We start from the raw sequence: 21,095 nt of genomic DNA on the forward strand, positions 1-21,095 counted from the left end.
GAAGAACATTCTAGACAACTCACCATGTGAGAAGATCCTCTTGTGGAAGGAAAGATGGTGAGCAGGAAGGACTTTGAAAGGCCAGTGTGGCTGGAGAATTGGGAATAAGGAGTGCCCTGGTCTCAAGTGGGCCTAAGCAATAGGCAGGAGCAGACCAGTCCGGTAGTGCACCTTCCCAGTCGGTCTCTAGGTTAACAGATAGGGTACCGCAGCAACTCCATGTTGGAGATGCGGAGCTTTAAAGCAGACAGGCTCCTTGCAGCAGCATGCAGGAAGAAGACTAGATGCTCACTAGGATCTACTCTAAAACCAGGGCTCATACCCCCACAGGGCAACATGGAGGGAGGAATACCTTTGTAAACCTTCCTTTCCAGAGTGCCATAAGCAATAGGCTGTTTTGCTACTGCTGCTAAGTCACTTCAGTCGTGTCTGACCCTGTGCAACCCTATAGACGGCAGCCCACCAGGCTCCCCTGTCCCTGGGATTCCCCAGGCAAGAACACTGGAGTGGGTTGCCGTTTCCTTCTCCAATGCATGAAAGTGAAAAGTGAAAGTGCAGTCGCTCAGTCGTGTCCGACTCTTAGTGACCCCATGGACTGCAGCCTACCAGGCTCCTCCGCCCATGGGATTTTCCAGGCAAGAGTACTGGAGTGGGGGGCCACTGCCTTCTCCGAGGCTGTTTTGGGAGCCCACTAAATTAGATTTAAGTCCTTCATCTGTTACCTGTAAGTTCTTCAGCTATTAAGTGGGAATAAAAAATACTTTCTTTTCAGGATTCTTGTGAGAACCAAATGAGATAGTGTATTAAAGCACTTAACACAGTGCTTGGCTCATGGCAGGTATTCAAGAAATAATAGCTATTATTTTTCTTAGTCTGTTAAATGGAGACAGTGGCTACCTCACATGGTTTTGATGATCTGTGATTAGATTACAGTACGTGGAAGCACGAGGCTAGGGCTCCTCTGTGCAGCCCTATTTCTAGTCTGAAGAGCTGCTGCTGCTGCTGCTAAGCCGCTTCAGTCGTGTCCTACCCTGTGCGACCCTATAGACGGCAGCCCACCAGGCTCCCCCGTCCCTACTAGGAGCCTACTATTTTTCAGAGCCTGTTCTAATGCTCCCTGCGCAAGCTGGGCCATTGCCTTCATGATGCATAAATGATGACCCTCGTGCAGTCTTTTAAAAGCAGTCTCTTTTCTCACGTTTCCAAGTTTATGGCTATCTTTCCATTTATTAATCTGCGTCCCAATACCAGGCAGGGAAGCCCTGCATAAGAAGGCACACCCATCACACCCAGTCGGCTGTGGGCGCTGCCGCCGAGCCGCAGGCTATCTGCCCAAAGAACCTGAGGCGCGGCGCCGCGGGACCGGCCAATCAGAAGAAGTTTGGCCCTCTGCAGTTTCCGTCCGCTCACTAGGAGGCGCTGCGGTCGCCGCGGCGGCTCCTGGAGCTGTCGCGGGCCGGGGCGGTTGGACTGGCTGCTGATTCTCGTGGCCATGGAGTGGGCTTCGGAGTCGGGGGCCGTGAGGCGGCACCGCATCGGAGGGGAGCGCCGGGACGGCCCGGCGGCCACGCAGCAACCGGAGAGGGAGGCCCTGGCGCAGGAGCCCCTGGCGGACGCGTGCGGCGGCGGCGCAAGGACGCGGAAGCGGAGCGGGGAGGGGGGCGGTGGTGGCGCGAGCCGGGGCGCGGGGACTGGACTGTCTGAGGCGCGCGCCGCGCTAGGGCTAGCGCTCTACCTGCTCGCGCTGCGGGCGCTTGTGCAGCTCTCGCTGCGGCAACTCGTGCTCCGCGGGGCCGCTGTCGGCCAGCAGGGAGAGTTCGACGCGCACCAAGCCAGGTACTGCCCCTCCCACCAGGCCGGTGCTTTCCTTTTCGGCCCGGGGCACCTCTCCTGAGTGTACCCGCCCCGCGGGACCGCCCGGGCTCGCCGGCCCTGTCCGGCTGCACGTGGGGTGGAGTGAGGGTGGCCTCGCGTGTCCCCCTTCTAGAGGTACAATTTAAGGGACGCGGGGCTCGCACTGTCCCTTGTTTAAGCTCGTGTTGCTGGTGGTCAGGGCAATTAGGTTGGCTTTTCCACCCACTTTCTGGTTGTTAGTCGTCCCCATCTCTCAGAGCAACTTGCACTTTTTACTCGCCCTCCTGCTATACAAACGCAAAGCTGTGAAATTTGTGAACCCAGTTAGGTTTTCGGGGAGGGTTCGGAAGGGAATAATGAAGTGATCTAAGTTTTTGAGGGTACAGGTCTCAAATCTGAGCACTATGGAGGCTTTCTCTGGAACACGGCACATTAACAGTTTTACAGTTTCAGAAGTTCTGAGATTCCTGGAGCTTGTCCTTGGTGTGTCAGGTTTTTTTGTTTGTTTTAATTAAAACGTTGCTCATTGGTTTCTTCTAAGTATGCCAGAAAATGTGAACTAAGTCACAGGTTTTGTAAAAACCAAAGCTCAGAAAATCATATGCTTGTAGAGTTTTCAACAGCTACTGTGTTTCAAAAAACTTTTAAGTACAAAGCACTGGAATCTTATTATTATTTTTTTAAAGGCTTCCTGAAACACACCTCCGCCCCCTTTATTCCCGATTTGGAATGCAGTGAAAAGACAAAAGATTTGTTTGTTTGTTTTAGGGGTAGAGTTGGTTTAGCCTGAATTGAAGTTACTAGGCCCTATGTGCACACTGGGAGGGCTGAGTCCATTCTTCAAAATCAAAAGTTTTTCTTTGCTTATTTAACCTCTTGACTAAATTGTCTTTGCTCATTGGTTTCTGCTGCTTAGAATCAGTAACCCAGAGTCAGTAACCGTCCAGAGTATGACAAAATAGTTGTTTGCTGTCCCATCTAGCTATCAGCAGTTACACATTTTGAATAAACTCCCTGGTCCTTGTATTAATTCTGTGTGGGTGTTGGGAGAAGTTGGGAGTGGTGTGGGTGGAGAAAACTGAAGGGATGAATTCATGGAAGGCAAAAGAAATGATGGAACTTGGCAAGTGATTTTCACATGTTACCTGAAATACTAAAGGCAGCCTTTTTTGTGAGAAGAACTTGTTTTATGTCAAAGAACTTGTCTTTTGGGGAGGGAGAGTGTGGAGGGAAAGTTGCTCAAAGTGTTAGTTTTAAGCCAGCACGCCCTGTCATCATGCTTCTTTTCGTTGCTTCCAGGGATTATCTTGAACATATAACATCCATTGGCCCCAGGATTACAGGAAGTCCAGAAAATGAAATTCTGACAGTACATTACCTTTTGGAACAGATTAAACTGATTGAAGCTCAAAGTAACAGCCTTCACAAGATTTCAGTAGATGTACAACGGCCCACAGGCTCCTTTAGCATTGACTTCTTGGGAGGGTTTACAAGCTACTATGACAACATTACCAATGTTGTGGTAAAGCTGGAACCCAGAGCTGGAGCCCAGCATGCTGTCCTGGCTAACTGTCATTTTGACTCGGTGGCAAACTCACCAGGTATGTGCCTGTTTTTGGTCATTTTGAGGTCCTCATAGCCCCCAAAGTTTGTTAACTCCAAACTGCTTGAGCAATTGTGGGACACCATTTTTTGAGACAAACCCTTTTTTTCCATTGTGGTGGAAGACAGGATCATTAGAATGGTATAATTTTGTTTATGATTCTACCTTTTAGTATTCCCTCAAGTGCTTTATTTACTTAATTTTCAGACATTAGTGCCAGCAGCCCAGCTGCAGGGCATCGAGTGTTTCTACCAGACTGAAATAGCCTTATCATTGTTACCAGTGTGTGTTCTTGAGTCCTGGAGTTAGGTTCTGCTCCTTCAAGTGTTTACTCAGCTAGGTGTTGTGCTAGGCTCTGGGAATATGGGATAAAGGAACCGTCTTGGCCTTCGTGGGACGTGTAATTGGAGACTCATTCTCCTAGCAGTTTCTTTCGACCTGTTAAGTGAGAATTTTGATCCATTGGGGATGCCATACTGTTAGAGCACATTAATTTTTAATCCATAAAGCTTGCCTGAAAATAGTTTACCAAAATAGAGTACTTGATGTTTATTACAGGGCCTGAAACAATAAATATTTGTTGAATGAATATCTCCTAAATTCAACTTCAGTTTTTTAAAGCAAGATTCCTCAGGGAAAAGTTTTCAGTAGCTAGGGAATGTACATAGGGAAGAATAGAAAATAGCATTTTACAGTGAGATGGCATCTGGTTCAGTCCCCTCGTTTGACAGGAATACACTTAGCTGACCACCACTGATCTGAGACAGGGCCTGGACCTGGGTTTCCTGGCTAGTCGGTTCTTTTAGCTGTATTTGAAAGAAAGGAGAGTATTAGGATGTAGTTAATGTTCCCTTTGGCAAAGTACTTAACCTCTTCTTTCTTCAGTTTCTGATTAGAAAAACAGAGATATAATAGTACTTTCTTAATGGCATTGCTTAGAGGATTAAGTGAGGGTTAAATTTGAGTGAAACAGTAGACTAGCAACTGGCATGAAAAATCCTTTTTTTTGGTTATTAGTATTTATTTAATATTAAGTTCAATGTAGACATGCAGAGTTATACATAGTCTAAAATAAAATTTATGTGCTTGATAAAATTTTTTATACTAGGATATCTTTAGTTGGAAATCTTGCCAGTTGCATTTAGAATGTAATGTGCTTTTTCAAAAATCAGCATGCACTCATGGTTTTTTACAAAGTCAGAAATACCTTTTTGTGTTGGGGAAATTAGTGGTCTTTTATGTCCAATTCAAAGCAGTAATAAGCATGACCCTTTGCCTACTGTTTTGATGCTTAAAATCAAGGAAAGAACAAATTAACACCATGGTTATTTAAGAGCAGTATGTAAGAAAGATGTGTATACAAGTGTCAGAAACAGTGCTAAATGATAGAAATCATATATGGAGTCCAGGCATAAGGATGGGATTATTTGGTTACTGGAACCCATTTTTAACTAAAATTTTATAAGGATACCCATGCCAACAATCTCAGGGAAATTTCTGTCATTAATAAATTGTTAAAGATAGTTTTAAAGACATTTATAAAATAGACTATCACCTAAATTTTTTTAGTGGATGAACAGATTGAAGCATGAGTTTTTTAAGAGTGCTTCTGAGTAAGAGAACTGAAACTTAGGAATTGATATCAGTTAGGAGTAATGTTACCCACAGAAAGGCCATAAATACCTTCTTGGGTTTGCATGGTTCCAGGCTGTTATTCTGGAGGTGGCTTCAGTTTCAATGATAATTCTAAATGGAAAGGGATGTTGGTTAAGCATACAGCCCTTTTGATACTGTCGTCTAACTTTCCTTCTCTTTCTTAAAGATGTCTGACCCTTCTCTAGGTTTGTTCTCAGACACCAGAGCTATTAAAATAGATGATAAAAGTACAGTTTAGCTTTTAATCCACCCTATAGAGATATATATCTTTCAACTTCCATTTGTCTTCTTTTGAATAAAGAAAAATTTTACTGCTTTTTATTTTAAAGTAACTCACAGTCTCAAAGTTAAAGACCATTTATTTCATTTGGTTCTTGAAAGATGGCACTTTTTATTGATAGCTACATGTACTTCCTGCTCGATAGTAATGAGGTAATTATTACTTTGCTTCACTCTGATTAAATTACAGTCCAATAATCACTACTAAGACAAGTACTTTGGGCTTCCCTGGAGGTTCAGAGGGTAAAGCGTCTGCCTACAATGTGGGAGACCCGGGTTCGATCCCTGGGTCAGGAAGATCGCGTGGAGAAGGAAATGGCAACCCACTCCAGTACTATTGCCTGGAAAATCCCATGGACTGAGAAGCCTGGTAGGTTACAGTCCATGGGGTCGCAAAGAATCAGACACGACTGAGCAACTTCACTTTCATTTTCTTTCAAGACAAGGATAGCTAACAGGTAGTTTCTTCTCAAGCAGGAATGAGGTCTTGAATTTAATAGCACCAAAACAAACACTTTCCTGGCTGCAAAGCAGTCCATAAATGTGTAGAGAAAAGAAGGGAAAACTGACACTGAACGCCTACCACACGCATTCTAGACACTCTACATTACTTTGTCGTCCTCATAGCACACCTGTGAGTAGGTATCATTAGTTTGCCCTCCAGTCCAGGAAGGAGAAAAGGGGCAGAGCTAGAATTTACATCCAAGTCTTTCTTACTCCAAAACCTACACTAATCTCTGTAGTACCCTGCCTCCCGGCATGTAAACCCAGAAATGCTGTGCCTATTTACTTTGATTATTCTTTAAACTTTTCATTATGGAAAATTTCAAGTGTATACAAAAAGAATAGTTTAATGAACCTGAGTGTACCTCTCTCAACAGTTCAGTCTTGTTTTTTCTGTACTTCCCCCACCCCCTCCCCTTGACTATTTTGAAGCAGATCTCAGGTATATCAGTTCCTCTGTGGATATTTTGGGCTGGTTCATTAAAAGATAAGAACTGTTTTTTTGACATGCTCATAATACCATGAATACCTCACTGAAAAACTTAGTAGTAATTCCTTAATACCAGCAAATTGGAGTAGGTAATGGCAACCGACTCCCATATTCTTGCCTGGAAAATCCCATGGATAGAGGAGCCTGGCGGGCGTATAGTCCATGGGGTCACACAGAGTCAGACATGACTGAGCGTGCTAACAATATCAGCTAATATCCAGTTAGTTCCTTTAATTACCTCTTACAGTACTTTTAAAAGTGTTTAAGTACAAAAGTCACCTTTATAGTCACCTTTAATTAATATCTAAAGTTTCTGAATCAAGAGGTTAAGTGATTTGATAAGGTCCTCTGTTTTATCAATTCTTAGACCAGGGATATTATTAATACTTTGGTCATTAACCCCCTTTCCTGTTTCCATCAGGTGTCTTTATATTTTTCCATCACACGATCCCCTTGGAGAAACTTTTAAAATAATGCCACACTATCCAAACTGACCCTTCTAAATGTGGCGTGATCTGCAGCTTTTATGATTTTGGCAGAAAAACTAGCAGGAAGGGAGTGGGTGGCAGTTGGAGATGACATAGGAAACCAGAAGTGAAGATACTACAGAGGATGTGAATAAGGATAAATTAAATTGCTTTTGGTGATGAGAATGCCAGTTTTCAGTATTGCTTTAGGTCCCCTCTAGTTGATTAGTTAACAAATACTAACTGAGCAACTGCTGTGGGACCAGGCACAGTTGGAGTTACTGAGAGTAAGTCAGCGAGCAAACCAAAGATCCCTGTCCTCCTGGAGGTCACTGCTGGTGGGTGCAGTTACTACCTGATGATGGCGGAGCTGTGCTACTGCAGCTGTTGTGATGCTGCCTTGGTAGGAAAACTCCTGTTCTTGCCATGATGGTTTGTGCTGTAAAGGTTTTAAAATCTGAGAAGCAAATCTGTTTTTCTGATTTAAAGGTGCCAGCGATGACGCAGTTAGCTGTTCAGTGATGCTGGAAGTCCTTCGTGTCTTGTCGACATCTTCAGAAGCCTTGTCTCATGCGGTCATATTTCTCTTTAATGGTGCTGAGGAGAACGTCTTGCAAGTGAGCTTTCACTGTTTTAAAGACTAGGCTTGAGTAATAGTGACAATGAGAATAGTAATAATAGCTAACACATGGGTTTTGATGGAGTACTTTTAAAAAAATTGATAGCCACTTATGTATGCATGGTTAATTTTGAAAACTCAGGACAGATCCTCTTGTCAGTGTTTAATTCATTATAGGGCTCTCCGATGGCATAATTATTTGGCTCAGGTTTTCTAGTTTCAGTGATGCTTTGAGGCAGGCACACGTCATGAGTGCCCAACCATAGGAATAGTGCCTTCTTTTTTGTGTTTTCTTTTGCACAGGTTCACACTTACCTAAAGATGCTGTTTGGCTTCACTCATGGGAATGAGGCTGCCTTCTGTGATGAGTGACTTTCCACTGAGCAAACTGCACACGGCCATTAGTCAGAGGGAGAGAAACAGAGGATGTCTTTAGATCCTGCCTTTGAAAAAAATGATTGTTCTGTTTTTTTCTTTGCCTCATCAGCATAGACGCTCCATCTGTTAAAAAAGCAAAATAAAGACTTCAGTAATATTAGATTGTTTACCCAGTATTTGTTTTCTTCTCATTCAGGCCAGTCATGGTTTTATTACCCAGCACCCCTGGGCCAGCTTGGTCCGTGCATTTATTAACTTGGAGGCAGCAGGTGTAGGAGGGAAAGAACTTGTATTCCAAACAGGTATGTGAGGCTATGCATTGTATATTGTAACGCAATTTTTGTTTTATAAAAGTGGAAAATTTCTGAATGTAAATAATCTAATGAAATGAACATTCTTTTTAAAGCATGAGATAGCTTTAGCTTGTCTTTTTAAAGTTTTTAACAAAATAATATTTAATGTCATAAAAATCCAGTAAATCATATTAGAGTTCAGAGCTCAGATTTGTTTAGTTAGGAGATACTGAAATCTGCTATTGGTAGTTTCATGCTATTATTTTTCTGCTCTGTTAGAAATGTGTGTAAGGCATTTTAGCCAGAGATGTTGCATTTGTTAGAAACTTAATATTTAGGCATGAGGTGGGCTAGGGGAAGTGAATAAGGTGATATGGAAACTTTTAAAATATTTTTAGCACCTTTCACAGACATGGTATTGTTTAAGTTATAAAGATATGCTAAGTATGTCTTCATATCCTAAACAATACACATCTTAATATTCTCTATCCAACTTATTTTAGATTTTTTCCACTCAAATGTATATTTTAACTTCAGTCAAACCTTTGAGGATCTCAAAGTTATGTGGTCAGAAGCAAGGTTCTCCCTTCTTTTCAACTCATAGCTTTCTGCTTACTCTTCATCTGAATAGTGAGAAGCTGGTATGTAATGTCTGTGGGGATAAGTGGATGACTCACTATTATCCATTTCCCTCTAATTCTTGGATATTGGTCAGGATAGGAGAAACACTTGATATAATAACCACCAGATCAAAAAGCAGCAGGAGAACATTCTGTAAGCAGAGAGGACACTGTGTCTTTCTTTTCTCTGAAAGTATCTGGACCACACATGAGCAGGAGTGTGTCTTTTTATATTTTCTCTCCTGGAAATATACTGTAAGTACCTTCACATCCATGCTTTGTTTGTTTATTTTTGGCTGTGGTGGGCCTTCATTGATGCATGCAGGCGAGCAGGGGCTACTCTTCATTGCTGTGCACGGGCTTCTCATTGTTTTGGCTTCTCATTGCAGAGCACAGGCCTTAGGCGAATGGGCTTCAGTAGTTGCAGCGTGCGGGCTCTGTAGTTGAGGCTCATGGGCTTAGTTGCTCCACGGCATGTGAAATCTTCCCACACCAAGGATCAGACCCGTGTCCCCTGTATTGGCAGGTGGATTCTTATCTACTATGGCACCAGGGAAGTGCCGCACACATTCTTTTTAATTTGTTATCACAGGACCCTGCCCCTGAACTTCTGTAACCCGGAGAAGAACCAGTTTTAAGGTTTAGTCTGTGCCTTTCCCTGAATTTTTTCTGTGCATATATATTAATGGATGCATACATATTCTGTGTATATATATTAATATATCTTTCATACATATAATCCAGAGAAATTAAAACACATTTACCTAACTCCTGGGTGTATATCCAAAAAAACCCCCCTAAAACCCCACTAATTCAAACATACATGCAGTGCAGTGTTTCTAGCAGCATTATTTACAATTGCCAAGATATGGAAGCAACCTGTGTCATCAACAGATGAATGGATAAGTGTGTGTGTGTGTGTGTGTGTGTGTGTGTACAGTGAAATACTATTCGGTCATACAAAAGAATGAAATTTTGTCATTTTCAGCAATGTGGATGGACTTGGAGGATATTGTGCAAAGTGAAATAAGACAAAGACGGATACTGTATGATGTCACTTATATGTGAAATCTAAAAAATACAACAAACTAGTGACTATAACAAAAAAGGAGCAGACTTACAGAACAAAACTAGCAGTTACCAGTGGTGGGGGAGGGGCTCTACAGAGGTGAGGGAGGAAGACGTACAAACTGTTGAGTGTAGGACAGGCTCAGGGAGGCATTGTACATCATGGGGAGCATTGCCCGTACTTTGAAGTAACTCAGATGCAGTAACCTTTAAAAATTGTGTTCAAAAATTAAAAAAAAAGAAACACATTAACCTAGGGTTAGCGAGGGCAAGACACAAGTCATTTCATTTATTTCTTTACATTTATTGAGTACTCACTTTACTGGTTTAATTTATAGTCCATGCTCTTTTTACTAAATGCAGACCGTTAAGCTCAAGAATCCTACAGTTTACATTTTAGATATATTGGCATTATTTTGTTAATAACAGTCACCACTGGATGGTGGGCATTGCTGATGGAGCTGTGGTGTGAGTGACTAGAGGGGAGGATGGGGCAGACTGTGAAAAGCCAATTTGAATTTTCCATTGCTTCATAAACTTAAAACCAGAATTGCCATTGCAGCTTTACTTATACTCTTTATAGTTTTCTATACTGTTTACATTTTTGCATTTCATATGGGCTTCCCTGATAGCTCAGCTGGTAAACAATCCACTTGCTATGCAGGAAACCCTGGTTTGATTCCTGGGTCAGGAAGTTCTCCTGGAGAAGGGATAGGCTACCTACTCCAGTATTCTTGCCTGGGAAATCCCATGGAGGGAAAGGCCTGGTAGGCTACAGTCCATGGGGTCACAAAGAGTCGGACACGACTGAGCTACTTCACTCACTCACCCACTCCAGTATTCTTGGGCTTCCCTGGTGATTCAGATGGTAAAGAATTCACCTGCAGTGTGAGACACCTGGGTTCGTTCCCTGGATTGGGAAGATCCCCTGGAGAAGGACATGGCAACCCACTCCAGTATTCTTGCCTGGAGAATCCCCATGGACAGAGGAGCCTAGTGGGATATAGCCCATGGGGTCGGAAAGAGTTGGATACAACTGAGTGACTAAGCACAGTACATGATTAATAATAAAACAAAAACAGACTTGTTACTAGTTAGCAATATATATGGCTTAGTGGGTAAAGAATCTACCTACAGTGCAGGAGACACAGGAGTCGTGGGCTCAATCCCTGGGTCAGGAAGATTCCTGGAGTAGGAAATGGTACCCAGTCCAGTATTCTTGCCTGAAAATCCAATGGACAGAGGAGCAATATATATACAGCTTAAGTGTTTTACTTACTCTAGAATAAAATTCCCATATTTCAAAATTAATTTTCTTTGTGAAGGGGCATTCTACAAAAGATTTGTAAAGAATGTTTTTCCCTGTTCTTTGAGTCTTTGTATGCTGTTTTCCCTCTAGATTTTGGTAGTTTATTCTTGTGGCTAAATGCTATACCCCAAAGCTTTCTGGGCATTTTCTGATGGTCTAATACCTTTCTATCTCTCACTTCCCAATGTTCTTGCTACAAAACACTAGCTTTCTCATGGGCATTGCTTTCAGAAAGCTAGTTAGTGTTGCTTCCGTGTCTGAAGAGGCAGGAGGAGGCTTCCTGGGTCTGGAGTCCTGGGGAACACTGCCAGAGCACTCCGTCCTCAGCTTCTGCAGCAGGCGCTTTTATCCGGAACAGTAGTGTTTGTCCTGCCTGGGAATGTTTCAGTTAAAACAGTTCGTACTCTGTAGTGTCCTGTTGTCACTTCAGAGAGACATTCATTTGGGGAGGTTTTAGTGACTAGAATAATCACTACTACTTAATTTTTTTTTAAAGGGCCAGAATGCATGAATGGCAAAATTTATCAGACTGATAATATATATCATTGAATCAAGGCTTAATTTAATAGTTTTGAAGGTGTTATAAAATTCATTGTTTAAAATTTTAAAGTGATTAAACCAGTAATACATGTTCCTTGTAAAAAAATTATATGCTACCAACCTTGAGTAGAAGAAAGCTCATAAACAACGGGGTCAATGAAATCTTTTTTTTCCCTCTTGTGAAAAATATCTATGACCCTGTAATCTTAGAACCCAGAGCAAACTTTTGCTATAGTTTAGTCTCTATCCTTCTGGGATTTTTTTCTATTCATCTCTATATAAGTATATAAAATATATACTATATGTAATCTTGAATTTGACTTGAACAAGTCTTTATTGAATTTGTTACAATATGGCTTCTGTTTTCTGTGAGGTATGTGGGATCTTAGCACCCTGACCAGGGATCAAACCCGCACCCTCTGCATTGGAAGGTGAAGTCTTCACCACTGGGCCACCAGGGAAATCCCCAGTAGTTTTTAGGTATAGTCACAGAATTGTACAGTCATCACTACAATCAATTTCAGAATCTTTTCATCTCCCACCCTTTGGGGTGATAACCCCAAAGAGAAACCCCATACTCATGAGAGGTCTGGCTTCTTTCACTTCTTACAGTATTCTTTGATGTTCATGCATGTTGTAGTGTGTATCAGTACTTCATCTACTTTTAAAAATTATTACTACTGTTATTTTTTGGCCATACCACATGCCTTGCAGGAATCTTAGTTCACCAACCAGGGATTGCACCTGCACATTTGGCAATGAAAACGTGGAGTCCTGACCTCTGGACCATAAGGGAATTCCTGAGTGCTTCATTCTTTTTTATGGCTAGATTATATTCCATGTAGGAATATCTTGCATTTCATTGATCCATTCATCAGTTGATGGACATTTGGATTGTTTCCACTTTTATGCCATTGTGAATAATGCTTCTGTGAGCATTTGTGTGTAGTTCTCTGTGTGGACATGTATTTTTATTTCTTTTGAGTGGATTCCTAAGAATGGAATTACAGGGTTATATGACAAGTTTATGTTCTAACTTTTTGAGAAACTGTTAAACTAAGTTTTATTTTAGAAGAAATGTAAATTCAAACAACAATAAGAACTTTTTAATAATTAGTTTTGCAAAAGGTAAGTAGAATGAGAATGCCCAATTCTGATGAATAGAGAGGAACAGGCATTTTTATACACTATTGCTAGAAGTATAGATTGGTGCAGTTTTGGGGGCAGTTTGGCTATATATATATCACTTTAAAAAATGTACAGATCCTTCTTCCAGCAGGTCCCCTTGTAGGAATTTATTCTGTAGAAACAGTTGTACATAGATGCATAGATCTAAGTCCTGCATAGTCTTTTTGATTTTTTTTCTTTTTTTGTAAGAATGAAAAATTGAAAACACCTTTCAGGTTCATGCATAAGAGACTGTTTATATTAATGGTGAGTTTGTTGACACTGAGATCTGCCTTCCCTCAGTATCACACATGTGCATAACTTTTGCTTTAAGAAAGATGGGGCTCATTCTTTAAGAAGAAATTAATGCACAAGAAACTGGGAGCATCGTGGGATTTAGATGATGGTAGGAGAAAGACTATAAGGTAAAAATATTTCTCTATGAGATAATTAAGAGCTTTCTGTGGGAGGCAGGGTAGGTTGTGATAAAGAGCACAGGCTCTATAGTCCGCTGATCCAAGTTCAGATCTCAGCGGTGTAGCATTGCAACCTTGGACGAGTCATACAACCACGCCATACTTCAGTTCCTTATCTGTAAAATTGGACTAGTATTGGTGTGTACCTTTTAGGATGAATAACCACTTGGTAAAAACCTCAAGTCTGTAATTTCTTGTGTAAGAGCTCACTTTGCCTTTTTTATGTCACAGAGACTCTCTTAGCCTGGAGCTCATCTGCCTCCCGCATCCCAGTCTCTCCAGTTTTCCCTTTTGCACCATCACTGGACCTGTCTGTGACCTGTACTGTAGGCCTCCATGGACAATCAGTGAGAGCCTGGGGTAGGGCTGGAGCACTGCTGTACAGCCACGGCATCTGCAAAGGGTCAAAGGCCAGGGAGCAGCTACTCAAAACCTTTTCCTGTTGATGGATCTTATGGTTTTCTCAAAAATTTTTGTGGTACAGTGCATAAAATGAACTTAAACTTTTATCTTTAGGTGTCTGTTTCATCACTGATTGGTTGATTGGCTGTGTTGGGTCTTAGTTGTTGCAGATGGGATCTTCTGTTACTGTGCACAGGCTTAGATGGTCCGTGGCATGTGGGATCTTAGTTCCCTGACCAAGGATTGAACCTGAGTCCCCTGAACTGGAAGGTGGGTTCTTAACCACTGGACCATTAGGAAAGCCCCTATCTCATCTTTTCATTATAAGCTAAGAAAAGTACACAGCTCTGAATGCTCAGATTAATGGATTTTTATAGACTGAGTAAGTAATGTAACTAAAACCCAGATCAAGATTGAGAGTATTTTGGTTGCTTCCAGAAGCCTCTGCTGTGGTCCCTTCTCAGTCATTCCTTCCCCAGAATCACTCTATTTTAACTTGTGTCTTGGTAGATTTAATCTTGCTTGTGTTTGAACTTTAAATGGACTCATACATAGTGTTTCTTTTGTGTGTGGCCTTTTTTTCTCCTCAGTGTTATGTTCCTAAGATTCATCTGTGTTACATTTAGTTCATTCTTTTTCATTGCCAAATAATACTCCATTGACAAGGGTATCCATTCTGCTGGTGATGTCAGATTGTTTCTAGGCTTTGGCTCCTATGAGTGGTCTTATGAACATCCCTAATGAGTGTCTTTAGTAAACATGTTTGTGTATGCACATTTCTTAGTGAAACTACAGAGTCATAGGTGTGTGTAGTCTCAGCTTTGGTAGATAGTGTTGGTAAACAAATGCCATGCTGGGATGAAAAAATCCTAAAGAAACAATTAGCAAACTGAATCCAGCCATGTATCAATATGTGTATTTATATGTATATGTGTACATACAAAAAAGATAATATGTTTCCAGCCAGGTTGAGCTTATTTCAGGAATATAAGATTTTTCAACTTTCAGGTGTACAGCATAGTGACCCAGTATTTGTATGTGTTGCAAAATGATCATTAATAAGTCTAGTTAACATCCATTACCATACAGATGCAGATTTTTTTCCTTACGTTGAGAAGGTTTAAGATCTGTTTTCTTAGCAACTTTGTTAAAATTAAAAAAAAATTAATCAGAAGATAATTGCTTGACAGTGTTGTGTTAATTTCTGCTATACAACAACATGAATCAACTGTAAGTATACATATACCCATGTTGAGCCTACCTCCCATACCCCATCCCGCCCCTCGGTCATGGCAGAGCGCTGAGCTGAGCTCCCGTGTAACACGGCAGCCGCCCACCAGCTGTTCTGCGTAGGGCAGTGTACGTGTGTCAGCGCTGCTCTCCCTTGATTCTACTCTCTCCTTCCCCTGCTGTGTCCACAAGTCTCTTAGCAACTTCCAGGTATGCAATACAGTGTTATTAAATTTAGTCCCCATGCTGTACACACATTATGTCCCCGCATCTTAATTATCTTATGATTGGAAGTTTGTGCCTTTTGGCCACCTTCACCCATTTCCCCCATTCCCCTCCCCCCATATTTGGCAACCACAGTCTGTTCTCTGTGTCTATGAAGTCCTTTTCTCAGGGGACGGGTCAGGATTCCATGTGAGATCAAATGGTGTTTATCTTTCTCTTTCTGACTTACTTCATTTAGGATGGGCTGAATGATATTCCACTGTGTGTGTGGAAGAAAAAAATTTGCAACTATATGATAATGGGGGTGTGTGTGGGTATACACACACACACATTTTCCTTATCCACGCGTCTGTTGATGGACGCAGGTTCTTTCCATGTCTTGGCTGTTGCACATAATGCTCCAGTGCATATGGGGGTGCAGATATCTTTTTGAGCTCGTTTTTGTTTTTCTTTGATAAGCGCCCAGTAGAATCATATAGTTTTTAATTTTTTGAGAAACTTGTATACTGTTTTCCCTAGTGGAAGCACCAATTTACTTTCCCACCAGCAGTGCACAGGATTCCCATTTCTCCACATCCTTACAAACACTTATTTCTTATCTTTTTGATAACAGCCGTGCTGACAGGTATGAAGTGATCTGTGACTGTGATTTTGATCTGCATATACCTGATGATTAGTGATGTTGAGCACCATTTAAGTACATCTTGGGCATCTGTTAGACCATCGTTGGACAAGTGTCTATTCAAGTCCTGTGCCCATTTTTTAATCAGAGTGTTTGGAATTTTTTATTTTGCCCTTAATTTGTATGAATTCTTTATATTTTAGATATTAACCCTTTATCATATATATGGTTTACAAATATTTTCTCTCATTCAGTACACTGCCTTTTCATTTTGTTGATGATTTTCTTTGCTGTGCTGAGTCTTTTTAGTTTGATGTAGCCCTGCTTGTTTATTTTTCGCTTTTGTGAAATCCAAAACATCATCACCAAGACCAATGTCAGGGAGCTCACTACCTATGTTTTCTTCTTGGAATTGTATGATTTCAGTTTTATGTATTCAATCGTTAACCCATTTTGAGTTAATTTTGTGTATAGTATAATATAGTTGTTCACTTCCGTTATTTTGTGTGTGGCAGTCCAGTTTTCCCAATACCCAATACCAACTGTTCCTTACCCACTGTATATTCTTGGCTCCTTGTTGTAAATTAATTGACCGTTCATGTATGGAGTTACCTCTGAATTCTCTGTTCGTTTCATTGATCTGTGTTTCTGTTTTTATGCCAATATCATACTGTTCTCATAACAAGAGCTTTGTCATACAGTTTGCAATCAAGAAGTGTGATGTCTCCAGCTTTACTCTTCTTGCTTAAAGTTGCTTTGGCTATTTGGGGTTTTTTATGGTTTCATACAAATTTTAGGATTGTTCTATTTCTGTGAGAAATGCCATTGGCATTTTGATAGGGATTGCATTGAATCTATAGATTACCTAGTGTAGCATGGATATTTACCAATATTAATTTTTCTAATCTATGTTGTTGTTCAGTTGCCAAGTTGTGTGTGACTCTTCGGGACCCCATGGACTGCAGCACACCAGTCTTCCTGTCCCTCATTGTCTCCCAGAATTTTCCTAAGTTTGTGTCCGGTGAATCAGTGATGGCATCTAACCCATCTCATCCTCTGTTGCCATCTTCTCTTTCTGCCTTCAATCTTTCCCAGTATCAGGGACTTTTCCAATGAGTTGGCTGTTTGCATCAGGTGGCCAAAGTATTGGAGCGTCAGCTTTAGCATCAGTCCTTCCAAAGAGTATTCAGGGTTGATTTCCTGTAAGAGTGACTGGTTTGATCTTGCTTTCCAAGGAACTCTCAAGAGTCTTCTCCAGCACCACAGTTCAAAAGCATCTATTTTTCGGTGCTCTGCCTTCTTTATTGTCCAGTTCTCACAGCGTCACTTGACTACTGGAAAGACTGTAGTCTTGCCTATATGGACCCTTGTTGGTGAAGTGATATCTTTGCTTTTTAACACATTGTATATGTTTGTCATAGCTTTCCAGCCAAGAAGCAATTTTCTTATAATTTCATTGCTGCAGTCACCATCCGCAGTGATTTTAGATTCCAAGGAGAGGAAATCTGTCATTGCTTCCACCTTTTCCCCTTCTATTTGCCATGAAGTGATGGACCTTACAGAAGCAGAAGATATTAAGAAGAGGTGGCAAGAATACACAGAAGAACTGTACAAAAAAGATCTTCACGACCCAAATAATCACGATGGTGTGATCACTCATCTAGAGCCAGACATCTTGGAATGTGAAGTCAAGTGGGCCTTAGAAAGCATCACAACGAACAAAGCTAGTGGGGGTGATGGAATTCCAGTTGAGCTGCTTCAAATCCTGAAATGTGATGCTGTGAAAGTTCTGCACTCAATATTCCAGCAAATTTGGAAAACTCAGCAGTGGCCACAGGACTGGAAGAGGTCAGTTTTCATTCCAGTTCCAAAGAAAGGCAATGCAAAAGAATGCTCAAACTACCGCACAATTGCACTCATCTCACATGCTAGTCAAGTAATGCTCAAAATTCTCCAAGCCAGGCTTCAGCACTGTTCAGTGAACCACTAACTCCCTGATGTTCAAGCTGGTTTTAGAAAAGGCAGAGGAACCAGACATCAAATTGCCAACATCCTCTGGATCATGGAAAAAGCAAGAGAGTTCCAGAAAAACATCTATTTCTGCTTTATTGACTATGCCAAAGCCTTTGGCTATGTGGATCACAATAAACTGTGGAAAATTCTGAAAGAGATGGGAATATCAGACCACCTGACCTGCTCTTGAGAAATCTGTATGCAGGTCAGGAAGCAACAGTTAGAACTGAACATGGAACAACAGACTGGTTCCAAATAGGAAAAGGAGTGCGTCAAGGCTGTATATTGTCACCCTGCTTATTTAACTTATATGCAGAGTACATCATGAGAAATGCTGGGCTGAAAGAAACACAAGCTGGAATCAAAGATTGCCAGGAGAAATATCAATAACTTCAGATAAGCAGATGACACCACCCTTATGGCAGAAAGTGAAGAGGAGCTAAAAAGCCTCTTGATGAAAGTGAAAGTGGAGAGTGAAAAAGTTGGCTTAAAGCTCAACATTCAGAAAACAAAGATCATGGCATCTGGTCCCATCACTTCATGGGAAATAGATGGGGAAACAGTGGAAACAGTGTCAGACTGTAGTTTTTTGGGCTCCAAAATCACTGCAGATGGTGATTGCAGTTATGAAATTAAAAGACGCTTACTCCTTGGAAGAAAAGTTATGACCAACCTAGATAGCATATTCAAAAGCAGAGACATTACTTTGCCGACTAGGGTCCGTCTAGTCAAGGCTGTGGTTTTCCCAGTGGTAATGTATGGATGTGAGAGTTAGACTGTGAAGAAGGCTGAGCACTGAAGAATTGATGCTTTTGAACTGTGGTGTTGGAGACTCTTGAGAGTCCCTTGGACTGCAAGGAGATCCAACCAGTCCATTCTGAAGGAAACCAACCCTGGGATTTCTTTGGAAGGAATGATGCTAAAGCTGAAACTCCAGTACTTTGGCCACCTCATGCGAAGAGTTGACTCATTGGAAAAGACTCTGATGCTGGGATGGATTGGGGGCAGGAGGAGAAGAGGATGACTGAGGATGAGATGGCTGGATGGCATCACAGACTCGATGGACGTGAGTCTGTGTGAACTCCGGGAGTTGGTGATGGACAGGGAGGCCCGGCGTGCTGCGATTCATGGGGTCGCAAAGAGTCGGACACGACTGAGCGACTGAACTGAACTGAACTGATGGGAGCAGATGCCGTGATCTTAGTTTTAAATAGAGTTTTAAGTCAGCTTTTTCACTCTCCTCGTTCACCCTCGTTAAGAGACTCTTTACTTTCTCTTTGCTTTGTGCCATTAGAGTGGTATCATCTACATATCTGAGGTTGTTGATATTTCTCTTGCCCGTCTTGATTCCAGCTTGTAACTCATCCAGCCTGGCATTTTGCATGATGTGCTCTGCATATAACTTAAATAGGGTGACAATAAACAGCCTTGACATACTCGTTCTCAATCCTGAACCAGTCCATTGTTCCGTATAAGGTTCTAACTATTGCTTCTTGATCTGCATACAGGTTTCTCAGGAAACAGGTAAGATGGTCTGGTATTCTTGTCTCTTTAAGAATTTTTCAGTTTGTTATGATCCATACAGTCAAAGGCTTTAGCATAGTCAGTAAAGCAGAAGTAGATGTTTTTATGGAATTCCCTTGCTTTCTCTATGATCCATCAAATATTGGCAATTCTATCTCTGGTTCCTATGCCTTTTCTAAACCCAGCTTGAACATCTGGAAGTTCTCGCTTCATGTAATGCTGAACCTTATCATGGAGGATTTTGAGCATAACCTTACTTGCTTGGGAGATGAGTGCAGTTGTCCAGTGGTTTGAACATTCTTTAGTGCTGCTCTTCTTGGGAATTGGGATGAGGATTGACCTTTTCTAGTCCTGTGGACACTGCTGGGTTTTCCAAATTTGATGACATATTGAGTGCAGCACTTTAATAGCATCATCTTTTAGGATTTTAAATAGCTCTGCTGGAATTCCATCTCCTCCAAGTTTTATTGACAGTAGTGCTTCCTACGTCCCACTTGACTTTACACTCCAGAATGTCTGGCTCTGAATGACAGACTACAACAATGAGGTGATCTGGGTCATTAAGATCTTTTTGTACAGTTCTGTGTATTCTTTCCAGATATTTTCAATCTCTTCTGCTTCTATTAGGTCTTTACAGTTTCTATCCTTTATTGTGTCCATCTTTGGAAGAAATGTTACTTTGATATTTCCAATTTTCTTGATGAGGTCTCTAGTCTTACCCTTACTGTTGTTTTCCTCTATTTCTTTGTATTCATTGAAGAAGGCCTTCTTGTCTCTTTTTGCTGTTCTCTGGAACTCTGCATTTAGTTAATTTATGAGCACACAATTTCTTCCATTTATTTGTGTTATCTTCAGTTTCTCTTATCAGTGTCTTAAAGTTTTCAGTGTATGTGTCTTTCACCTCCTTGGTTAATTTGTTCCTTGGTATTTTATTCTTTTTAATACAATTGGAAATGGGATTGTTCTCTAAATTTCTTTTTCTGGTAGCTCATTGCTGTATAGAAATACATCTGGTTTTGTGGAATGATCATATATCCTGAATTTTTACTAATGGTATATGAAGACGGTTTAATATTTGAAAGGCACTCTGTGTAGTTCATCACATTACCATCTCAGTTGAAAATCTCAATGTAATCACCTCAGGATATAAAGAACAAGGTTTATGTTCCTTCAATAACTACATTATTATATTCAGAAATATGATATGAATATAAAACTGTCAGTGAATAAACTGCATATTCAGATTTCTATTGTTCTGATAACATTTTAGCTGTTTTTAATCTGAGTTCCAATTCAGGATCAAACAGCAGAGATATTTTGATATATCACAATCATTACATAACACACAAGTAAAAAATATGTGTGAACTTAATTATTATAAAGTCAATACACATCTAACTTCAATATGTCAAAGAGGATAGACTCTGGCCACATGCTCCCAGAAGTTTTCCACCTGCCCTTTCTCAAATACTAGATTGGTACAGAGGTAACTGTGGTTTCAGACCCTGAATTTTAAATCAGTATAATTAGGCTAAAACACATCTTTATTAATAAAACAGGAACCATCACAGTCAATACATTTTTGCCAACAGGAAATAAAAATAGGAACCATTGCAGTACGTTTTTGCCAACAAGGAAATAAGTTTATTCCTATAGCATAAAAATCTGCTCTTTTGAATTCAACAAACTCTTGGAAAGCATTTTCTGTGTACTCCTGTTTGTGGAATCATTTTCGCTGCGAAAAGTTGTTGAGATG

At 41.0% G+C, this 21,095-nt stretch overlaps 1 protein-coding gene across 1 annotated transcript in view; it reads left to right on the forward strand.

Annotated features, from left to right (window-relative positions):
* The window catches only part of ERMP1 (endoplasmic reticulum metallopeptidase 1), a 62,183-nt gene continuing 42,495 nt past the window's right edge, over window positions 1,408-21,095 (forward strand). Inside the window, exons 1-4 of the mRNA XM_005683759.3 lie at window positions 1,408-1,836; window positions 3,154-3,455; window positions 7,343-7,470; window positions 8,047-8,152. Coding sequence (XP_005683816.2) covers window positions 1,493-1,836; window positions 3,154-3,455; window positions 7,343-7,470; window positions 8,047-8,152 — 880 coding nt within the window. The 5' untranslated portion in view covers window positions 1,408-1,492. The remainder of the gene's footprint in view (window positions 1,837-3,153; window positions 3,456-7,342; window positions 7,471-8,046; window positions 8,153-21,095) is intronic.

This window comes from Capra hircus, chromosome 8 (genome assembly GCF_001704415.2).
Source record: "Capra hircus breed San Clemente chromosome 8, ASM170441v1, whole genome shotgun sequence".
In the NCBI taxonomy this organism is placed as follows: domain Eukaryota; kingdom Metazoa; phylum Chordata; class Mammalia; order Artiodactyla; family Bovidae; genus Capra; species Capra hircus.